We start from the raw sequence: 17,289 nt of genomic DNA on the forward strand, positions 1-17,289 counted from the left end.
TGAAGAACTATATTTGTCACAAACTTTTCAGAAGTTTTCACAAGTCTTACATAAAATACTCGTTATTTGCAATTTTCCAATCGTTTTCATATTTTTTTACTGTTTAACATGGAACATGTTACCAAGAGGTAACCGCAATGACACGTTTTCGTAAATGTTTTACTTTAGCACGTAAACAAAATAAAACACTGTAATTCAAGTGTAGAAACAGCGTTTCGCTATCGTCTAAATCCTGTGTAGTGGATTATGTGTATTATGAACTGTCATTCTTTGTTTCTCTGTGCTTATAATACAGCGTGTACAAATATAGGTTCGTATCAAGAAATCAATAGTTCATGAATAATCAAGTATTTGCAACATTGAGGATAGTATTAAAGATTTCTGTTATGTACAATGTTAACAATAACATGTATGAAAACTGCCATTTTAAATACAGTATTAATAACTAGAACGATAGATTGCCGAAAATTGAAAATATTCGAATTTGTAAAACTCGGTTAAAAACAAAACTACATAAATATATAAATTTACGTTAATCTGTACTTTTTCCAGTTGCTTTATAACTTTAGCCTGACACCATTAGATAGATATAAACACCACAAAAGTCTCAGTGGGTGTTCAGTATTACGTGAGTCGCTGCATAGAAACACAATACATTGTTAGCTCTACCCTAAGAGTGGTAATTTTACCATTATTATTGAGCTTGTAAACTGCATGTTTAATTCCCTACAATTTGTAAATAAAACACTGTATAAGCTCATTATTAGTATCATATGTGCTAAGTACGCAAAACATTACGTGTGAGTTCAAATAATGACGCATGTGTTGTTCATATATTGGTAATACATGTAAATACAGAAAAATAGGCAGATAAACATGTTTCACTGTAATAAAAATTGTTTATATTCACATCAGTAGACGACATTGAGGTATGCTTAAAACTTCAGGGCAATTTTTATACATTTTATAGGTGATATATTGGTAGACGAAAAGCCATTAAAATAGAATAAATTATGGAACTCGACATAAAAGAAAAGCCTTCCCCCATTACAACGAATTAGAACTTACAGCTACGAGAAAAAAAATTATGATAAGTGATGGATGATTTCATGAATTATCCTGTCCTATCTTATCTGATGTTATTTGTTTGAGGAATACGCTGGCGTATGCTTTGTCCAAATAAAGATGTTCTATATAGTTTAGGCTAGGACACCTTGAACAATCTATGCTATTTATGGTTTCTTCTTGGTCAAGGTACTTTATTATAAACTTCTTCGAATGGCACAATCGATGTCCTACATTAGTACAAAGTATGATCTGCTTGCTAATTAAAAAACACAAAAGAAGATTTATACATTTATTCAGTCTAACATAGAAACATCTCGCTAGTCTCTGCTCTTCAGGCACAAACTCGTGGATAACTCGAAAAAGTACAAAGTTATGTTTCATTTTTTATGCCGATTATGATAATCTTGACAAAAGTGCAGATGGGATGTGGATTAGTTGAAGAGCTCTTGAAGATCCAAAGCCGACTTCAAAAAGTATTTTATTTATCGACTAATCATTGAAAGCCACTCTGGAATTCACATTAATTTCACTAACAGTAAACTGATGGTAAAAACCCTGAATGGTTATGTTTTACAGATAGAAGTTAGTAAACAGTATGGTTAACTTTCAATATCTTATTTAGGTTGTCTAGATTATTCTTTTATGATAACGTGATAACCTTCCCATTGCGGATCTGAATACACCGAAACCAACAGCCTTTTCTCTCTGTTTTTCTAGTTATCAACGTTTACATAATCTGCCAAGGATTATGTTTTATATCCACTGGTGCTCTTAGAACTATTTGTCTCCCTCTCTAATGGTGCTCATGTGATATCCTGTTGTCCTAACACTACCCTTTGTATTGAAGTTGATTGAAGGCCAAAAGGCCCATCAAAGTTGCATCAATATGTTTAAATGTGGCCAAATGAGGTTGTTGTAATTTCAGTTTCTACGGTCATCTTTTATGTCAAAAGTACAGTTGATTCAAGGTATGAGTGGAAATTTGTTATTTTTTGGTTTGTAAACCCTGATGAATTTGAAATACTTGTTTTGTTATAATATTAATAATACAAAGGGATATTCGAAGTTTCATCACGTCGATTTTATTGTCCTTAAGATTTTCGTTCATAATTATATCCTTCGTGTTGATAATAAGAGTGTTGCATCAGATAAATTGATTAAAAAATTGTTGTTCTACTGCTCCACTATGCAAATTTTTCAATTTTCATGAAGAACGTTAAAGAAGTCCCTTTCAAAAGCTTGTTTCCTTTGGTTTTACATAATGTAACAATATCATTATATGATCATTTAATTTCGGAAATAGCTTTTGATGTTCTCTTCCATCAGCAAATGGCGAGATTGTATTGCTTAATGGTTGAGAGTTCATACTGAACAACATCATTCTAAAGGTGGTAAACATTCATAATAGTAAAAAAAGCATGCAATTGCGACAACAACAGAAGAAACTCATTAATCCGAACGTTTTCTTTCTAAATTGGGTTAGAATCAGTTCTACCACAAAAGGTTAATTCTAGTGTACATCAAGGAATTAAGAGATCTTAATAAAATGATTATTTGAATATGTATGCGTTTCACGCATCTATTTTACCGAAACTGAGGATTTAATTGAAATATTTGGTATTTTCAGATCAATTTGTTTTTGTTTGTTTGAATTTTGCGCAAAGTTACACGAGGGCTATCTGCGCTAGCCGTCCCTAATTTAGCAGTATAAGACTAAAGGGAAGACAGCTAGTTATAACCGCCCACCACCAACTCTTGGGCAACTCTTTTACCAAAGAATAGTGGGATTGACCGTCACATTATAACGCCCTCACGGCTGAAAGGGGGAACATGTTTGGTGTGACGGGGATTCGAACCCGCGACCCTCAGATTACGAGTCTTTTCAGATCAAACTTATTTCTCAACAAACTTTCTGATAGAAATATTTGCGAATTACTGTAGATTCGGGACGAGCTTCACGAATGAGTTTTTGGAGATAATGTGGAAATAGTGTAGGAATGAACTTATAAGACTCTTTACATGAAATGAACGAATTATTTTTTCGCTACGACACGAAAATACTGAAAGTTAAGCGTGTAGCTACGTACAACGACAAACAGTCCTCCCTTCGAATTATACTGTTGTTTGTCTTGAAGTTATTCTCGCAACATGAGTTACATCAATACTGAACGAACTTCAATAGAGTCTTTCTTTTGCGAAACATGGAGAAAAAAGTCTTGTACAAATAAAGCGCCTGAAGTTCAAACATAAAATCCAGCAGATAGCGTCACCTCGAGACTTTTGTTCCCTAACAGTATTGACCAGCTAAAAGGTTCAGCTGACGTTAAAGTTTGACTAGCAAAGGAAATTTTAAAGTCCTTTTAACTCATAATGAAAAACACACTGAGATATCCTGACGAAGAGAAAACGTCATGTAACAAAAAAACAAAGAACTAAGGTGACTAAAACAAGACAATATTAGACACCTTTGACCACGTGATGCTACCATGACAGTGCAAAAACTAAATAATTTTACAAAATTGTACCATTACAGGTGGTATAAGAACATAGTATACCTGTATTCTGTAGTGGAAATAGAGCTAGCATTATTTTGATAAAGGGTATTTCTGAACATGAAAATCACTAAAAAGGTGTCTTCAGTCTTCATAATGAAAGAGGGTTAGAAAGATGTAATAATAGAGAACATGAAGCTTGGGCACTCCACATCTAGAAGTGTCTTTGTACCAATAAAAGAGAATATACATTGAAACTTACGATCAATATGAAAACGAAAATACAGATGAAAGGTAATTGATGAAGAAATATATAAGTTATCCTATATCAACTCACTTTATGTGTTTGTTCGTCTGTAAATGTTTCCCAAAGTTTTGGAGCTAGAAAAACTAAATTTGGCATGTAGACTTAGGGTGATCACAGAGGGGGGGGATAAGGTCGTTAAAACCAAATTTGGCATGTTGACTTAGGATAATTACGGACGAGGGGATAAGGTCGTTATCATCCTTACTGAGGAATAAAACGTGCCCAGAAGGCTGAAAGGGCGATCATGTTTGGTGCGACAAGGACTTAAACCCGTAACCCTCATATTACGAGCCGACTGTCCTAACCATCTGGCCATGCCAGGCTTAAACATAAATATTTATACATTACGTATCCTTTTTATAACAATGTTAACAGTATAGCGTAGGGGTCAATGTGTTTCACTCGCTATATGTAGATCGTAGGACTGAAACTACTACAAAACATACTTGCTTTCTCAATCGTATTAGCGTTATAATGTGATGGTCAATACCACTATCAGAGCTCGCTAATAGAGTAGAGAAAGTTTATTATTTTAAAGATATATTAAGTTGCCATGATATCAGAATTCCATTTTTTTATATATTTTACTTGAGTTGACATTTTATCAAACTAGAACCTTGAAACAACATAATTTCCATTCCTGAAGACAGAGGGTCAAGCATATTTTCGTCAGATGTCACTTACCCTAATTTACTATTTAATTACCAGCTAACAGATACTACAGTTACTAGCGTATGATACATATGTATGTAGATAATTGAAAATCTTATAGTAAAATGCTTTATATAGCATAGTTATCTTACATGAAGTTGGTGTCTCTTTGACATACAACTGACATTTAAAAGAGAACAAAAATGTAGGGCCTGGTATAGCCAGGTGGGTTAAGGCGTTAGGCTCGTAATCTGAGGGTCGCGGGTTCGAATCTTCGTCACACCAAACATGCTCGCCCTTTCAGCCGTGAGGGCGTTATAAAGTGACGGTCAATCCCACTATTCTTTGGTAAAAGAGTAGCCCAAGAGTTGGCGGTGGGTGGTGATGACTAGCTGCCTTTCCTCTAGTCATACACTGCAAAATTAGGGACGGCTAGCGCAGATAGCCTTGGAGTAGCCTTGCGCGAAATTCAAAAAACAAAACAAAACTTTGACATATATTCCACTGTTGAAATCTTCAGCTAAAATAATTTGATGTTTTTTTGCCACTGTAAACACTAATTTCAATACCTTTTAATACAATTTCAGTCTACTATATATCCAGATGCTATAAACTATGTGATTAAAATGTTCAATGTTGCCTGTCCGTTTATATTTCCTTTTATCCTTAACAGGTAGGAAGAGAGATATAATACATATCCTTTACGTGTCCTTACCATATCCTGATAATATGAATTTGCTATGAAGTTTTCTTGTTTTATTTAAACAGACGTCCATAACAGACATTCCACATTCGTTGGCACAATCTACACTGAAATTATAATATTTCCAAAATAACCTCACCTTTACGGCCAAAGTTCATAAGTCTTTTGCTTCTTATCGTAACATTGTTTAATATTCGAAGATTATAAGTTGGTTGACACGCTAACTGTCAACTAAAAACGACTGACAGAACGGATGATCAAACCTCTCACTGAACTTCTGGTTTCTTGGAAGTTAGGGAATGATCTCTGAAGACGCGTTAGTTTTTGTCAGATGATTTCAGTCACTAGAAATACCTCAATCTTATCATACAAAGTTACCAGCTAGTATTTTCTGTTAGTATTTATCTTGCACCACAGCGAACTAGTATTTACTGCTCCAAGTCACCCTACAATACAATAAAGCAGATATGCTGTTCGTCGTCAGCCTACGATATGAACAAACTAGAACTTGCTGTGCACAGATACCTTGCACCACAACGAAGAAAAAGTTTAGGTAATTAAAAAATCTCAAACTTACTCTACCTAATTGTTCATTACGAGATCATGGTAAAAGATCCATAGTTTTACTTGATATGACATGACGTGTTATCACACGTTTTATTTTTTTACAAATACAAAATAAGAGAGCTGTTATACGTTATTTTATGACCGTGTTTTACATATTATATCATAAATATTATAAAGTTCAATCCTCTTCCCACTGTATTGAGACTTGTATCATACAACAACCTGTAACTTGATGTTTTGAGTATTGTATTATACAACAACCTGCCACTTAATGTTTTGAGTATTGCATTATACAACAACCTTACATTTATTGTTTTGAGTATTGTATTATACAATAACCTGTTACTTAATACTTTAAGTATTGTATTATACAACACCCTGCCACTTAATGTTTTGAGTATTGTATTATACAACAACCTGTCACTTAATGTTTTGAATATTTTATTATACATCGACATTCCACTTAATGTTTTGAGTATTGTATTATACAACACCCTCCCACTTAATATTTTGAGTATTGTATTATACAACAACCTGCCTCTCAATGTTTTGAGTATTGTATTATACAACAATCTTACATTTATTGTTTTGAGTATTGTATTATACAATAACCTGTCACTTAGTTGAACACTTTTCAGATCATCAACTTTGAAGAAACGTTCCTCCAAGTATCCTTTGTTTTTTGTTTTTAGTATGTTATGTAGCATACAGTTTCAATGCCGTTTCCAAATTTAAAGTTTTCCCAATCAAATAATAATTGGTGAATATACCATTTCACAAACATATTGTCGGAAAGTCTTGCTGCAAAACACAGTTTCTTTACCTTGTTGGCCTAACAGTAGTACAGTAGTATATCTGCAGGCTTACAACGCGAGTAACCAGGTTTCGATACTTGTGGTACGCAAAGCTCAGATAGTCCTTTGTGTAGATTTATGTTTAATAATAAACATCAACATTAACCTATCTTATGATAAAAATAAAATATTGTGTGTGTGTGTATTTGTATCATTCACTCAAAATTTGCTCGCTCGATTACTGTATTTGTTTATATGGTAACTGGACACAGTACGATAGAGTATTGTTTGTTTGTTTTGAATTTCACACAAAGCTGTTCGAAAGCAATCTGCGTTAATCTTAGATAATTGTGAAATAGCACACAAGTTTGGTTTGCTTTGAATTACGCTCAAGGCTGCACGAGGGATATCTTCGCTAGCCGTCCCTAATTGAGCAGTGTAAGATCGGAAGAAAAGCAGATTGTCATCACCACTTGCGTTATCCTTTTACAAACGAACAGTGGGATTGACCGTCCCACTGTGACGCCCCCACGTCTGAAAGAGTGAGCATAAGTGATGTGATGAAGATTCGAATCTGCAGCCCTCAGGTTACGAGTCGAGTGTCTTAACCACCTGGCCATGCCGGGCCTCAATATTGTACAAGAGATATTTTGTTTTAGATTATTTTTTATCGAGAAGGACGATAAAAATGCTCTTAATATTGGACAAATTTTCACTTCTTATAGAATTTTGGCTTGGAATTCAAAAACACAAATATTGATCAGTTAAATAATTAAGAACGCTGAAGTAAAAATCAAAACACGTTACGTATTTTACTTGTGTATATAACAATAAATTTGGTTATTACCTAGGAAACAGTAATATTAAATAATGTTACTTTCATAGAGTATTTCATGTATTTTTGTAAGCAGCCCGAAACTCAAACATTACTTTTCACAACTCTTACCCATAAGAAATGTTTCTACAAAAATTTGCAGCATGCAATTATAAATGTCTCTTTTCTTTTGTACAATGTACTACAATGAAGATAAATATTTGCCTTCCAGCTTAACACAGGTTTCTTTAATATATACATGAGCTTTTCTAGAATATATAGACATTCATGATTTATGTTTCTTCTAGCTTTAAAATGGTTTTACTTCTGGAGTGCTATTGATTAAAACGATTGTCACGCTACTCACTATTAAAGAAGCTACGAAGGGTGTTTATTTCGTAAGGCTAACAATGTACCACTCTAAGATGTCTATTGACTTTCTCTGTTCTCTGAAATATCAATTCAGTCTACTAACTAATATTGTTGAGTCATGACCAGGCGGGTTAAGGCTTTCGACTCGTAACCTGAGGGTCGCGGGTTCGAATCTCGGTCGCACCAAACATGCTCGCCCTTCCAACCGTGGGGGCGTTATAATGTGACGGTTAATCCCACTATTTGTTGGTAAAAGAGTAGCCCAAGAGTTGGCGGTGGGTGGTGATGACTAGCTGCCTTCCCTCTGGTTTTACGCTGCTAAATTAGGGACAGCTAGTGCAGATAACATTTGAGTAGCTTTGCGAGAAATTCAAAACCAAACTAATATTATTGTATACGGTTATCGGATAACATTTAATAATTATTTTTATTGGTTGAAAACATACTCATCTAACACTAAAACAAAACACAGAAACAGCTTTGTTCACCAATATTTTCATGAACGTTCTCTAGTAAAATAACCACAATTACATCAGCTTGAGAAAACATAAATATATAAGTCTAGTCGCGTTTACAATGTGTTTGTATTGAAACAATTCTTTATAAATTAAATAACAATTTCGTGAACATGAATTTACATTAAGCTGAAAGAAAAGAAGACAAGAAATCTAATCTTTTGATGTAAAATATTCAAAACTATGAGGACTGAATAAATAACATGAAAATTCAAACTACAAAACGCTCGCATTTGGCTCAAGAATTAGTCTGAAGGCATATGACCCTAAGACAGGGATTTGATACTGCAGTAGGCATAGCACAGATAGTCCATTTTATTGTTTACTTTGGGCTTAATTACAAATAAACAAACAAAACACGAAAAGTGTCTCACGACGCGTGATATTAACACTTTTACTAATAAAGCAGAGAACAATGTTTCCACCTTCTTAGGTCATCTTCATGTTAACAAAGTTGTTTCTCCTTTATTAATAAAGGTGTTAATACCCATACCAGTTGTTCTGAGATACATTTTTACTTCAAGTGGGTTTCTCGACATCACGAAACAAAACATGACCAGGAAGTTTTAGGATGCATACTAACTTCTCAAGTATTTGAAGAATTAGCTTCTATATATCATTGGTTATACAGTATACCAGATTAAATATTTATTTAAAAGTCTCATAAAGTGTATGTAAGCAAAATCATGATTGAAAATCAGAATTCCTAACTAATCCTAGAATGCCACACGTCTTTGGGGAATAACATTATCTGCAACCAGTAATGATAAGTTAGCTTCTCTATGCTGCATAAAAAGAACGTCATTGTAACAGACAGATGAAGGAGACAAAATACTAAGGAAACATTGGCATTGCAGCTCTCACCATACAAATTAATGTCGTAATAAACAATACAGAAAATTCATAGTCTGTTAATATAAGATATTAAAAATTCTCATTCTATATAAAGCATTATAAGATTCAGCCTTTACAAAACAACAAATTTTCTGTTTACAAACAACACACCTAAATTCTGTTTTAAATTCGCGTCTTGTTATGATCAGAAGTCGAAAACAATGGTTGCAGTTGCTATATTTCTAGTACTAGTTTAAATAACAAAGTTGTGGGTTTTAGTTCTTCATAATCTAGTTCACCCCATCTTCAGTAATATTCTGTGGTTCTTTTATCATATGCTGTTCTTCTGACTTTCAAACAGAAATGTTTGTGAAAAATAATCAGTTCTTAATCAGTTCTGCTGTTTTTCAATTCATGTTACTCCTCTTGTGACACAACAGTAAGTCTGCAGGCTTACAACCGTAAAATTGGGTTTCGATGTCTGTGGTGAATACAGCATAGATAGCTTGTTGTTTAGTTTTGTGCTTAACATCAACGAAACAAAACTGTTTGTGTGATTTTCCCATTAAAATCGTTTTAAACAACCACCTTCCTACAACATCCTTCCTGCATGTGGATGTTAAATGTTCCAGCTCTGAGAACTCTCATCCGCTCTAAAGAAATGAAACTATTTTTATTAAGTTTGTAATAGTTGTGAACAAAACGTAATTCAGTAGTGGGCGTATTTCTTCTACGACGTAAGTTTAAATTCTTGCAGGTCTGAAATGAAAGCATATTTACTCCTAGCTATGGTTTCTTCGCAGATGTCATTTATCTAGCTTTTGACGAGATTAAAAAAGTTATTGATTGAATGGACTTTGTGCTACATGGAACAATTGTGTTTAATAATGCTATCGACATATATGTATAGAAATGAATAATTTATTAGTGCACTCTCGATGGTTTATCAATTGAAAAAGGCTAATCATAAAATTCAGTAAAGATAAAACTATTAGAAGTTAAAGTGCACGTTATTCAACATATTTTGAACAAGCGGTAATTACTGCTTTTAATATCCAAATGTCTTAAAAGATATCTTTTATAGCGTTTAAAATAATAGCCTACAGCGACGTTTCGTTTGCAACGTTATATCTATATTTTCAGAATAACTTGTTAACAACACTGTTTTTCATATCAAAGTTAGAAATATACATTTATATTTAATGTCAGATATTTAAACATTTCACTATATGACGCGACTCGGGCTCAAAAACTAAAAATTTAGTTGAAAACTTCGAGCAAATCTACAAACCATGATTTCTCTAATTGCTTTCTTCTTACGAAATCGATCAGTCATAAAAGGTGGTGGATGTAGTCTTAACTTATTGCAGTTAGTTATAACAACGTATCCAATCATCACAAAGTAAAGCTACAAGTGAAAATGTGCTCACGCTATCAGTATAGTTGTATTTAAATGATACTACTATACATTTGTTACATACGAAGCTGTGTTTGGAGCAACCAACGTTGTTTTAGCTTAGTTGAAGATCAGCAAACTGTAATGAGACATGATTTTCTGGTTCGTTTTTGTTGTTGAAATTTTTTTCTAGGAAACATAAGGAGCAGTGCGGGCGTATTTTTTCCTGAAGCAGAGATACACGAAAACCTTGCACTTACCGCCGCAACAGTAATCAAACATCTTAATTTATCCCATATAGATGTGTTACATAACGAAGGTAAGTTTGTATTAAGTACACGAGCGCTATTTGAGAAAAATTAGGTCGGTGAACAGCACTTGGTTTAGAGTTCGTACTAACTGCACATGGTCCATATAACTAGAGTAAGACACTGAAAAATATTTTGTTCATAGTTTATACTATGCGGACACGAGACATATAACTATGGTAAGTCGTTGAACAATATTTGGTTCGTACTACAAACAAATGTGTTGCATAAATAGGAAAGTCAATGAACAATCTCAGGTTCATACCACAAAGAACGCGCTACGTAACTAGGGTAATTCACTTAAGCATCTTTGGGTCATTTTACAAACACATGTGCTACAAAACTAAGGTAAGGCGATGAATAATTTTAAGATATTAGGTAAGTAGAAAGAATGAGCGATATAACGAAAGTCTGAATAACTTCACCATCTTAGTCTACTTCGTACAAACACGCTGTATCCAGAGAATGAATCACTTAGCACTTTTAATATTTCAGACAATAAGTGAAACAGACGTATCGTGTGAAAAAGGTAAGTCATTGAACTGTCTTACAATTTTCATGTACTACATAATGAGAAAAAAACGTCACAACCCATAAGGTCTTATTTTAAAATCAGAGGTGCGCAACAAAATGTTTATTCAACATGGTTTACCACATACAAATGTTTTACATAATGCGTTAAGTCAGTAAACAGACTTCAGATATTAGCTTACTGTATATACATATGTACCATGTAACGAGGGTAAGTCAGTAAACAGACTTCAGATATTAGCTTACTGTATATACATATCCACTACGTAACGAGGGTAAGTCAATAAACAGACTTCAGATATTAGTCTACTATATATATATATGCACTATATAACAAGGGTAAGTTAATAAACAGACTTCAGATACATATATTATGCAACGAGCATAAGTTAGTGAAAAATTGGAATACTTTATTCTGCTTCGTACAAATGTGCTACAAGGAAGTTCAGATGCACAAAACAATATTTTCTTATTGTAATCCCAATTTTATTTCCCATTCATGATCTTTTGTATAAAAGAAACAAATGTACATTTTTCTTCAAGCCTAATAATGTATATTATACTGTACGTAGGTATTTTGAAAGAATTGGTCATAAAAACTCTGCATCAGAGTGGAACATTGGTTTCCATTTACAACACGAATCAGATACGTTTACTGGCTCCTCCGGATCACACTGCTCTGTACTCCCCCAACCACAGAGTAGTCTTATGGATAGTTAATGATCTCAGATCTTCCGCATCTGTTCTACAACAGGTGAGTCTGTTGACATCTATGTCATGGATAAACAAATATCTCACTACAAACCTTATTCATTATGTGTCTTTTTCTGTGTTTGCATCCATTACCCAGAGTTAACTGGCTGGCTTACCATACTTTTGGTATGGTAATATGGATGCTGTCTGTTTGTAAACATGGGTTATGTGACTTTAGAATGTTTGTCCTAAAGGGAGAGGATAAAAATGTTCTGAAATAAAGAACATTTCCACTTTTATATGGGCTTTTGGCTTTGAATTTAAAAACGTAGGTATTTAGTCAGTTAAATTAGTAAATTATTATATACCACAAGAAGAGTATGCAATGAGTATCTAAGGACGTCATTATAGACAGACATTACTTAAGAAGCTATGGTAAAATATCTAACATTATACTTCAGATAATGTTTGCTTTCTTAACTGGTACCCTCAGCTAGAGTTTATAATATGTAAAAATTAGCATGTTTATGTCTTTTTTTTTTTTTTTTTACAAATAAACTGGTCTGGCTTACATTTTGCGCAAAGCTACAGGAGGGCTATTTGTGCTAGCCATCACTAATTTATCAGTAATGAGTATGAAGAGAGGCAGCCAGTCAATATCACTCATCATCAACTCTTGGCCTACTCTTTTACCAAATAATAGTAGGATTGATCGTCACATTATAATGACTCCAAGACTGAAAGTACGCGCGCATATTCACTAAAGGAGATTCGAACACACGACCCGCACATTGCGCTTCGAGCGCTCTAACCACCATGTCATGCCTGGACTCTGCAAATAAATAAATAACATTTTAGTTTAAGACTTCTTCCTATTTATTAGTTTGTAAACATTTGTTCCATTGATGATATTAACAAAAAACTACGTAAAACTTCTTTTAAGTATATGGGGAAAATACAGAAACTGCTTTTAACAGGATCATAGAGCAAGTTTAAGTTAGGTTTCGCACAGATCTTTAAACCGTTTTTATCAAATGGTTTCGAAACACGTTTTGTGTGACCAGGTGGTTAAGGCGCTTGACTCGCAATTTGAGGGTCGCGGGACCGAATTTCCGTCTCATTAGACATCTTCGCCCTTTCAGCTGTGGGGGCGTTACGATTTTTAGTCAATCCCACTATTCGTTGGTAAAAGAGTAGCCCAACAGTTGGCGATGGGTGGTGATGCCTAGCTGCCTTCTAGTCTTACACTGCTAAATTAGGGACGGCTAGCGCAGATAGCCTTCGTGTAGCTTTGTGCGAAATTAAAAATTGAAAAATAAACACGTTTTGTGAAATCTTTCATCCAATTAACAGTAATCTTAGTTTAAAGAGATTCTAATAGATGGTACCACGTCTGTCTATCTGTAAAAACGTATACGTATAGTTGTTTCAAATTCTAAATATACAAAGTGTTTTTATTACGTACTTAAACATTATATTTTTAGATTGTATTATTTTATTGACTTTATTTAAAACAGCTTTAATTTAGTTTCTATCCCGTACATTTTATAAATTTCTGCAAATAAGCCTTGAAACCTCTACATATTTATTTACGTTATTGTACACATATTACTTTAATATTTTTTAAACTACGAAATAAATCTGAAGCGAAAAACTAAGCTAAAAAATTATACGGATTTGATTAGCATTCATACTTGTTGATTTGTCATTTTTATTCATATCAAGGGTTGATTTATTACTTAGCATTAGACGTTTTTGTTGTTCTCCTAATAAACTCATATTATAACTGTTGACTGCATGATTACAAGCAGGTTTTTCTACAGTTTTGTGCAAAAATACAAGTAACGAATATTCTTAAAATATCGTGATATACACACTCTAAATAACTGAGCAAAGCAATAAATATAACAGTAGCTACATCCTGACCATCGCCGTATATACAGCGAAGCAAATATCCGTCAAAGTAATATAGTACACACAATATAAAATGATAAAAAGCCTATAACTCGAGCGCATTCTAAAGATGGGTCTCTTCTCTTCAGGGATAAACTGAAGAGGAAAAGTCCATCTTATATATCAGGACTTTTTCAATTTACATGTTTTTTCTGACGTCACAAATAATACCCATATCTTGATCAGTTATGCCGTTCAAAAAGTGTTATGATACCATATCACGAGTACCTAAAAATGGTAGTACATATATATAACACCCATATCGTTGCCAGCTTATTATAGGTAAATGTCCTTGTAAATGTACGTGGTGTATAAGTAAAGTAAAATGATATCTCGATTAGAACTCACATTATAACTGTCAATATAGCTACATCATTGCTAATGAACTACCACATTACCCATGAATAAAGTAAAAATATTTTACCAAAAGAGCGACAGTTCATTGGTCTAGGAATATGATTCTCTCTTTGGGTGTGAACGGTCCCGGGCTCAAATCGCGGACGAGCCCACGAGCATTTTGAATTTTCTTATTTGTCGGCCCGGTATGACCAGGTGAGTTAAGGGCGTTCTACTCGTAATCTGAGGGTCGCGGGCTTGAATCCCAGTCGCACCAAACATGCTCACCCTTTCAACCGTGGGGGCTTTATAATGTTACTGTCAATTCCACTATTCGTTGGTAAAAGAACAGCGTAAGAATTGACGGTGGGTTCTGATGACTAGCTGCCTTCCCTCTAGTCTTACACTGCACAACAACGTTTTTGCTTCTTGAACACTGTTGAGTGTTCCTTATAGATTTTTGGCTGCTGATCACAAAAATCACATCCAAATTTGTCCACCACGTACAAACGAAATCTTCAGTTTTGCTACAATGTAAAAATGATATCAGGGCAACTGGAATCCGTCAATGCTTTGCTGACTACTGTTGGACACTGCAACGTGATGCACCGGACATTGAATACAAACAAAAGTCAGGAGCAAAACACTTTTAATTATGTTAAACTTAATAGCGTATTAGAAACATAAACGCAATTAAATACGTTATTGCTGGTAAACAGTTAACTGTCTATTTCTCAGAGCTCCTACGTGATGAAGCAAAACCAAAACTATATTTGTGCATACCCATCAGGTACGTGTCACAATCAACAAAAACATTTCAGGAAGCAAAACTTTTCAAAATTGTTCTGCAGTGTAAGTTAGTGACGGCTAGCGCAGATAGCCCTCGTGTAGCTTTGCGCGAAATTCAAAAACAAACAAACAAACCAAAAGAGTGTCAACATTCGTATTAATCCAAATAAGTACTGCAGCACATGTTGATAAATAAATATTGTATTAGAAATAAAAATAAATGATTAACAAATTTATTTAAATTTAAACTGTTGCGAGACAGTAGTTTTGTTTTTCTCTTGCAAATGTGTATCCTTTAAGTAGATTTAAGTTCAACGAATAAATTACTATAAAAGCTAGAAAGTAAAATCCATTAAAGATATAACTTTTTTTCACATGCTTTATTTGAAATGATGTTGACACTATTTTTACAAGTGGTTCCATTTATGAACAGCTTCCCCGAAGATTAATAAGTAAACTCCGTTAAAGACACATAATTCATTTTTACATGCTTTATTTGAAATTATGTTGACACAAATTCTGCAAGTGTTTCCTTGCATAACTTCTTCTAACGACTAGTATGTAACAGTTACAATGGACGCATATAGTGTTAATCAAGTTAATAAGTACGTAAAAAACAGCATAACCTTCATTCTTTTTAAATACTAAACTAAAACGAATTAATGAAATGAGAGAAACTTTTACACGACAGCTGAAAGATCATCTAGTCCTGTCTATCAAGTCCAAGTTAATCATTCTTTCATCAGGAAACATAAGTCAGGAAATACTGGACGTTGTTACAGAAGGTGACAAAGTCCTTTATATTGACTCATCTCATATGTTTAACACGGTAAATATTTTTACTTTTTTATATAACTCTTCCAATATTAATCTTTTAACATAAAATAAAAACATAATTGTTACCATGTTATGTTTCTAAGATGTTCGATACAGTTTTAACTTTTAAGCTTTACCGTTTAGACAGCTGTTGTGACATCCAAGTTTACTTCATTGTTATTCAGAAAATAATAAACGATTGCTTCAGATTAATTATTTTTATTTATACAATCTCACTGTTATGAATTTTAAATTTTATTGAGTGTAGCTTCGGTATGTTTTCTCTCTTTAAAATATTTGTTTCCTATAAGATAGAAACTGTAAATGAATTTTGGTTGTCTGTATTTGAAATTCTGTGTTTGTGCAGGACATGCTCTTCCGGAGCATTTTTCTTTTGGCATTTTTCATGTTTATATAATGTATTAAGATCATCAGAGGTCTATTTTATACGTTTCTTATACATACGCATTTCCACATATTTTTTACCTTTTAGCTTGCTTCGTTTTCTCAGACGTAGCATTGATTTTGTAACGTTTTTACAATGAGCGTGGCTTTAACTGATAGTTCATTTAGTGTTTTACCCATTATGGTGATTGTTGGTTGAGATGGTATAATGGCTTTAGAAAATTTGTTTGTGGTTGTGGCTTTTATGACATTTATAGAAGGAATGCTCATTGTGGGAGGATTTGGTATGCTTTTGTTTTGTTTTTGAATCTGTTGCTTTTGTATTATTCTTGTTTTCGTGATTTTAAAAAGTTATAGATGCAATTTTATGGATTTCCGTTTTGTAATAGCAGTGTTTTGAGCTTTTTGAATAGTTGTAGCAATTTCGATTCATTCTCTTTAGTTCGTTTATAATTGTTCCAACCTTGATATGGTGTACTGCATATTGAAAAAATGTCGGATTTTTACATTCTTTGTTATACAAAGAACTCTGCCTTTGCCTCCTTTTCTAAGAGTTGCATCCAAGTTGGATAAGTTTCCTTGTATGTTAGATAATTGTAGAATGATCATAATTGATGGGTAAAATGTTGCTTAGAAAATGGTAAAACTGTTGTAGAAGGTTTATCCATGGCACGATATTACCGGCTATATCGTCATTATAACCATATCTGTTATGTTTTTATGAGTTAAGTATTTTTGTTTCTAGTATACGCGTAAATATTGCTAGAAAAGCAACTCATTTTCTGTTATCCATTGCTACCCATTATTTGTACAATGTTTTCCAAATTTAAAGTTGCTGTTGGACAGGACAATTAAAACATTTTGGTACCGGTATCTAAAGTGATGTAATTTGTAAAAATGTATTTATTAAGTAAAAGTATGAAATTAAAGATGTTGTCTATTACT

The 17,289-nt window shown here is 33.5% G+C and overlaps 1 protein-coding gene across 1 annotated transcript in view; it reads left to right on the forward strand.

The window, feature by feature from the left end:
- Positions 1 to 5,266: 5,266 nt before the first annotated feature.
- Positions 5,267 to 17,289, forward strand: part of LOC143232429 (glutamate receptor ionotropic, kainate 1-like) — a 32,967-nt gene continuing 20,944 nt past the window's right edge. Inside the window, exons 1-3 of the mRNA XM_076467884.1 lie at positions 5,267 to 5,774; positions 11,925 to 12,106; positions 15,815 to 15,952. Of these exons, the coding sequence (XP_076323999.1) occupies positions 5,714 to 5,774; positions 11,925 to 12,106; positions 15,815 to 15,952 (381 nt within the window). The 5' untranslated portion in view covers positions 5,267 to 5,713. The remainder of the gene's footprint in view (positions 5,775 to 11,924; positions 12,107 to 15,814; positions 15,953 to 17,289) is intronic.

This window comes from Tachypleus tridentatus, chromosome 11, assembly GCF_004210375.1.
Source record: "Tachypleus tridentatus isolate NWPU-2018 chromosome 11, ASM421037v1, whole genome shotgun sequence".
Classification (NCBI taxonomy): Eukaryota; Metazoa; Arthropoda; class Merostomata; order Xiphosura; family Limulidae; genus Tachypleus; species Tachypleus tridentatus.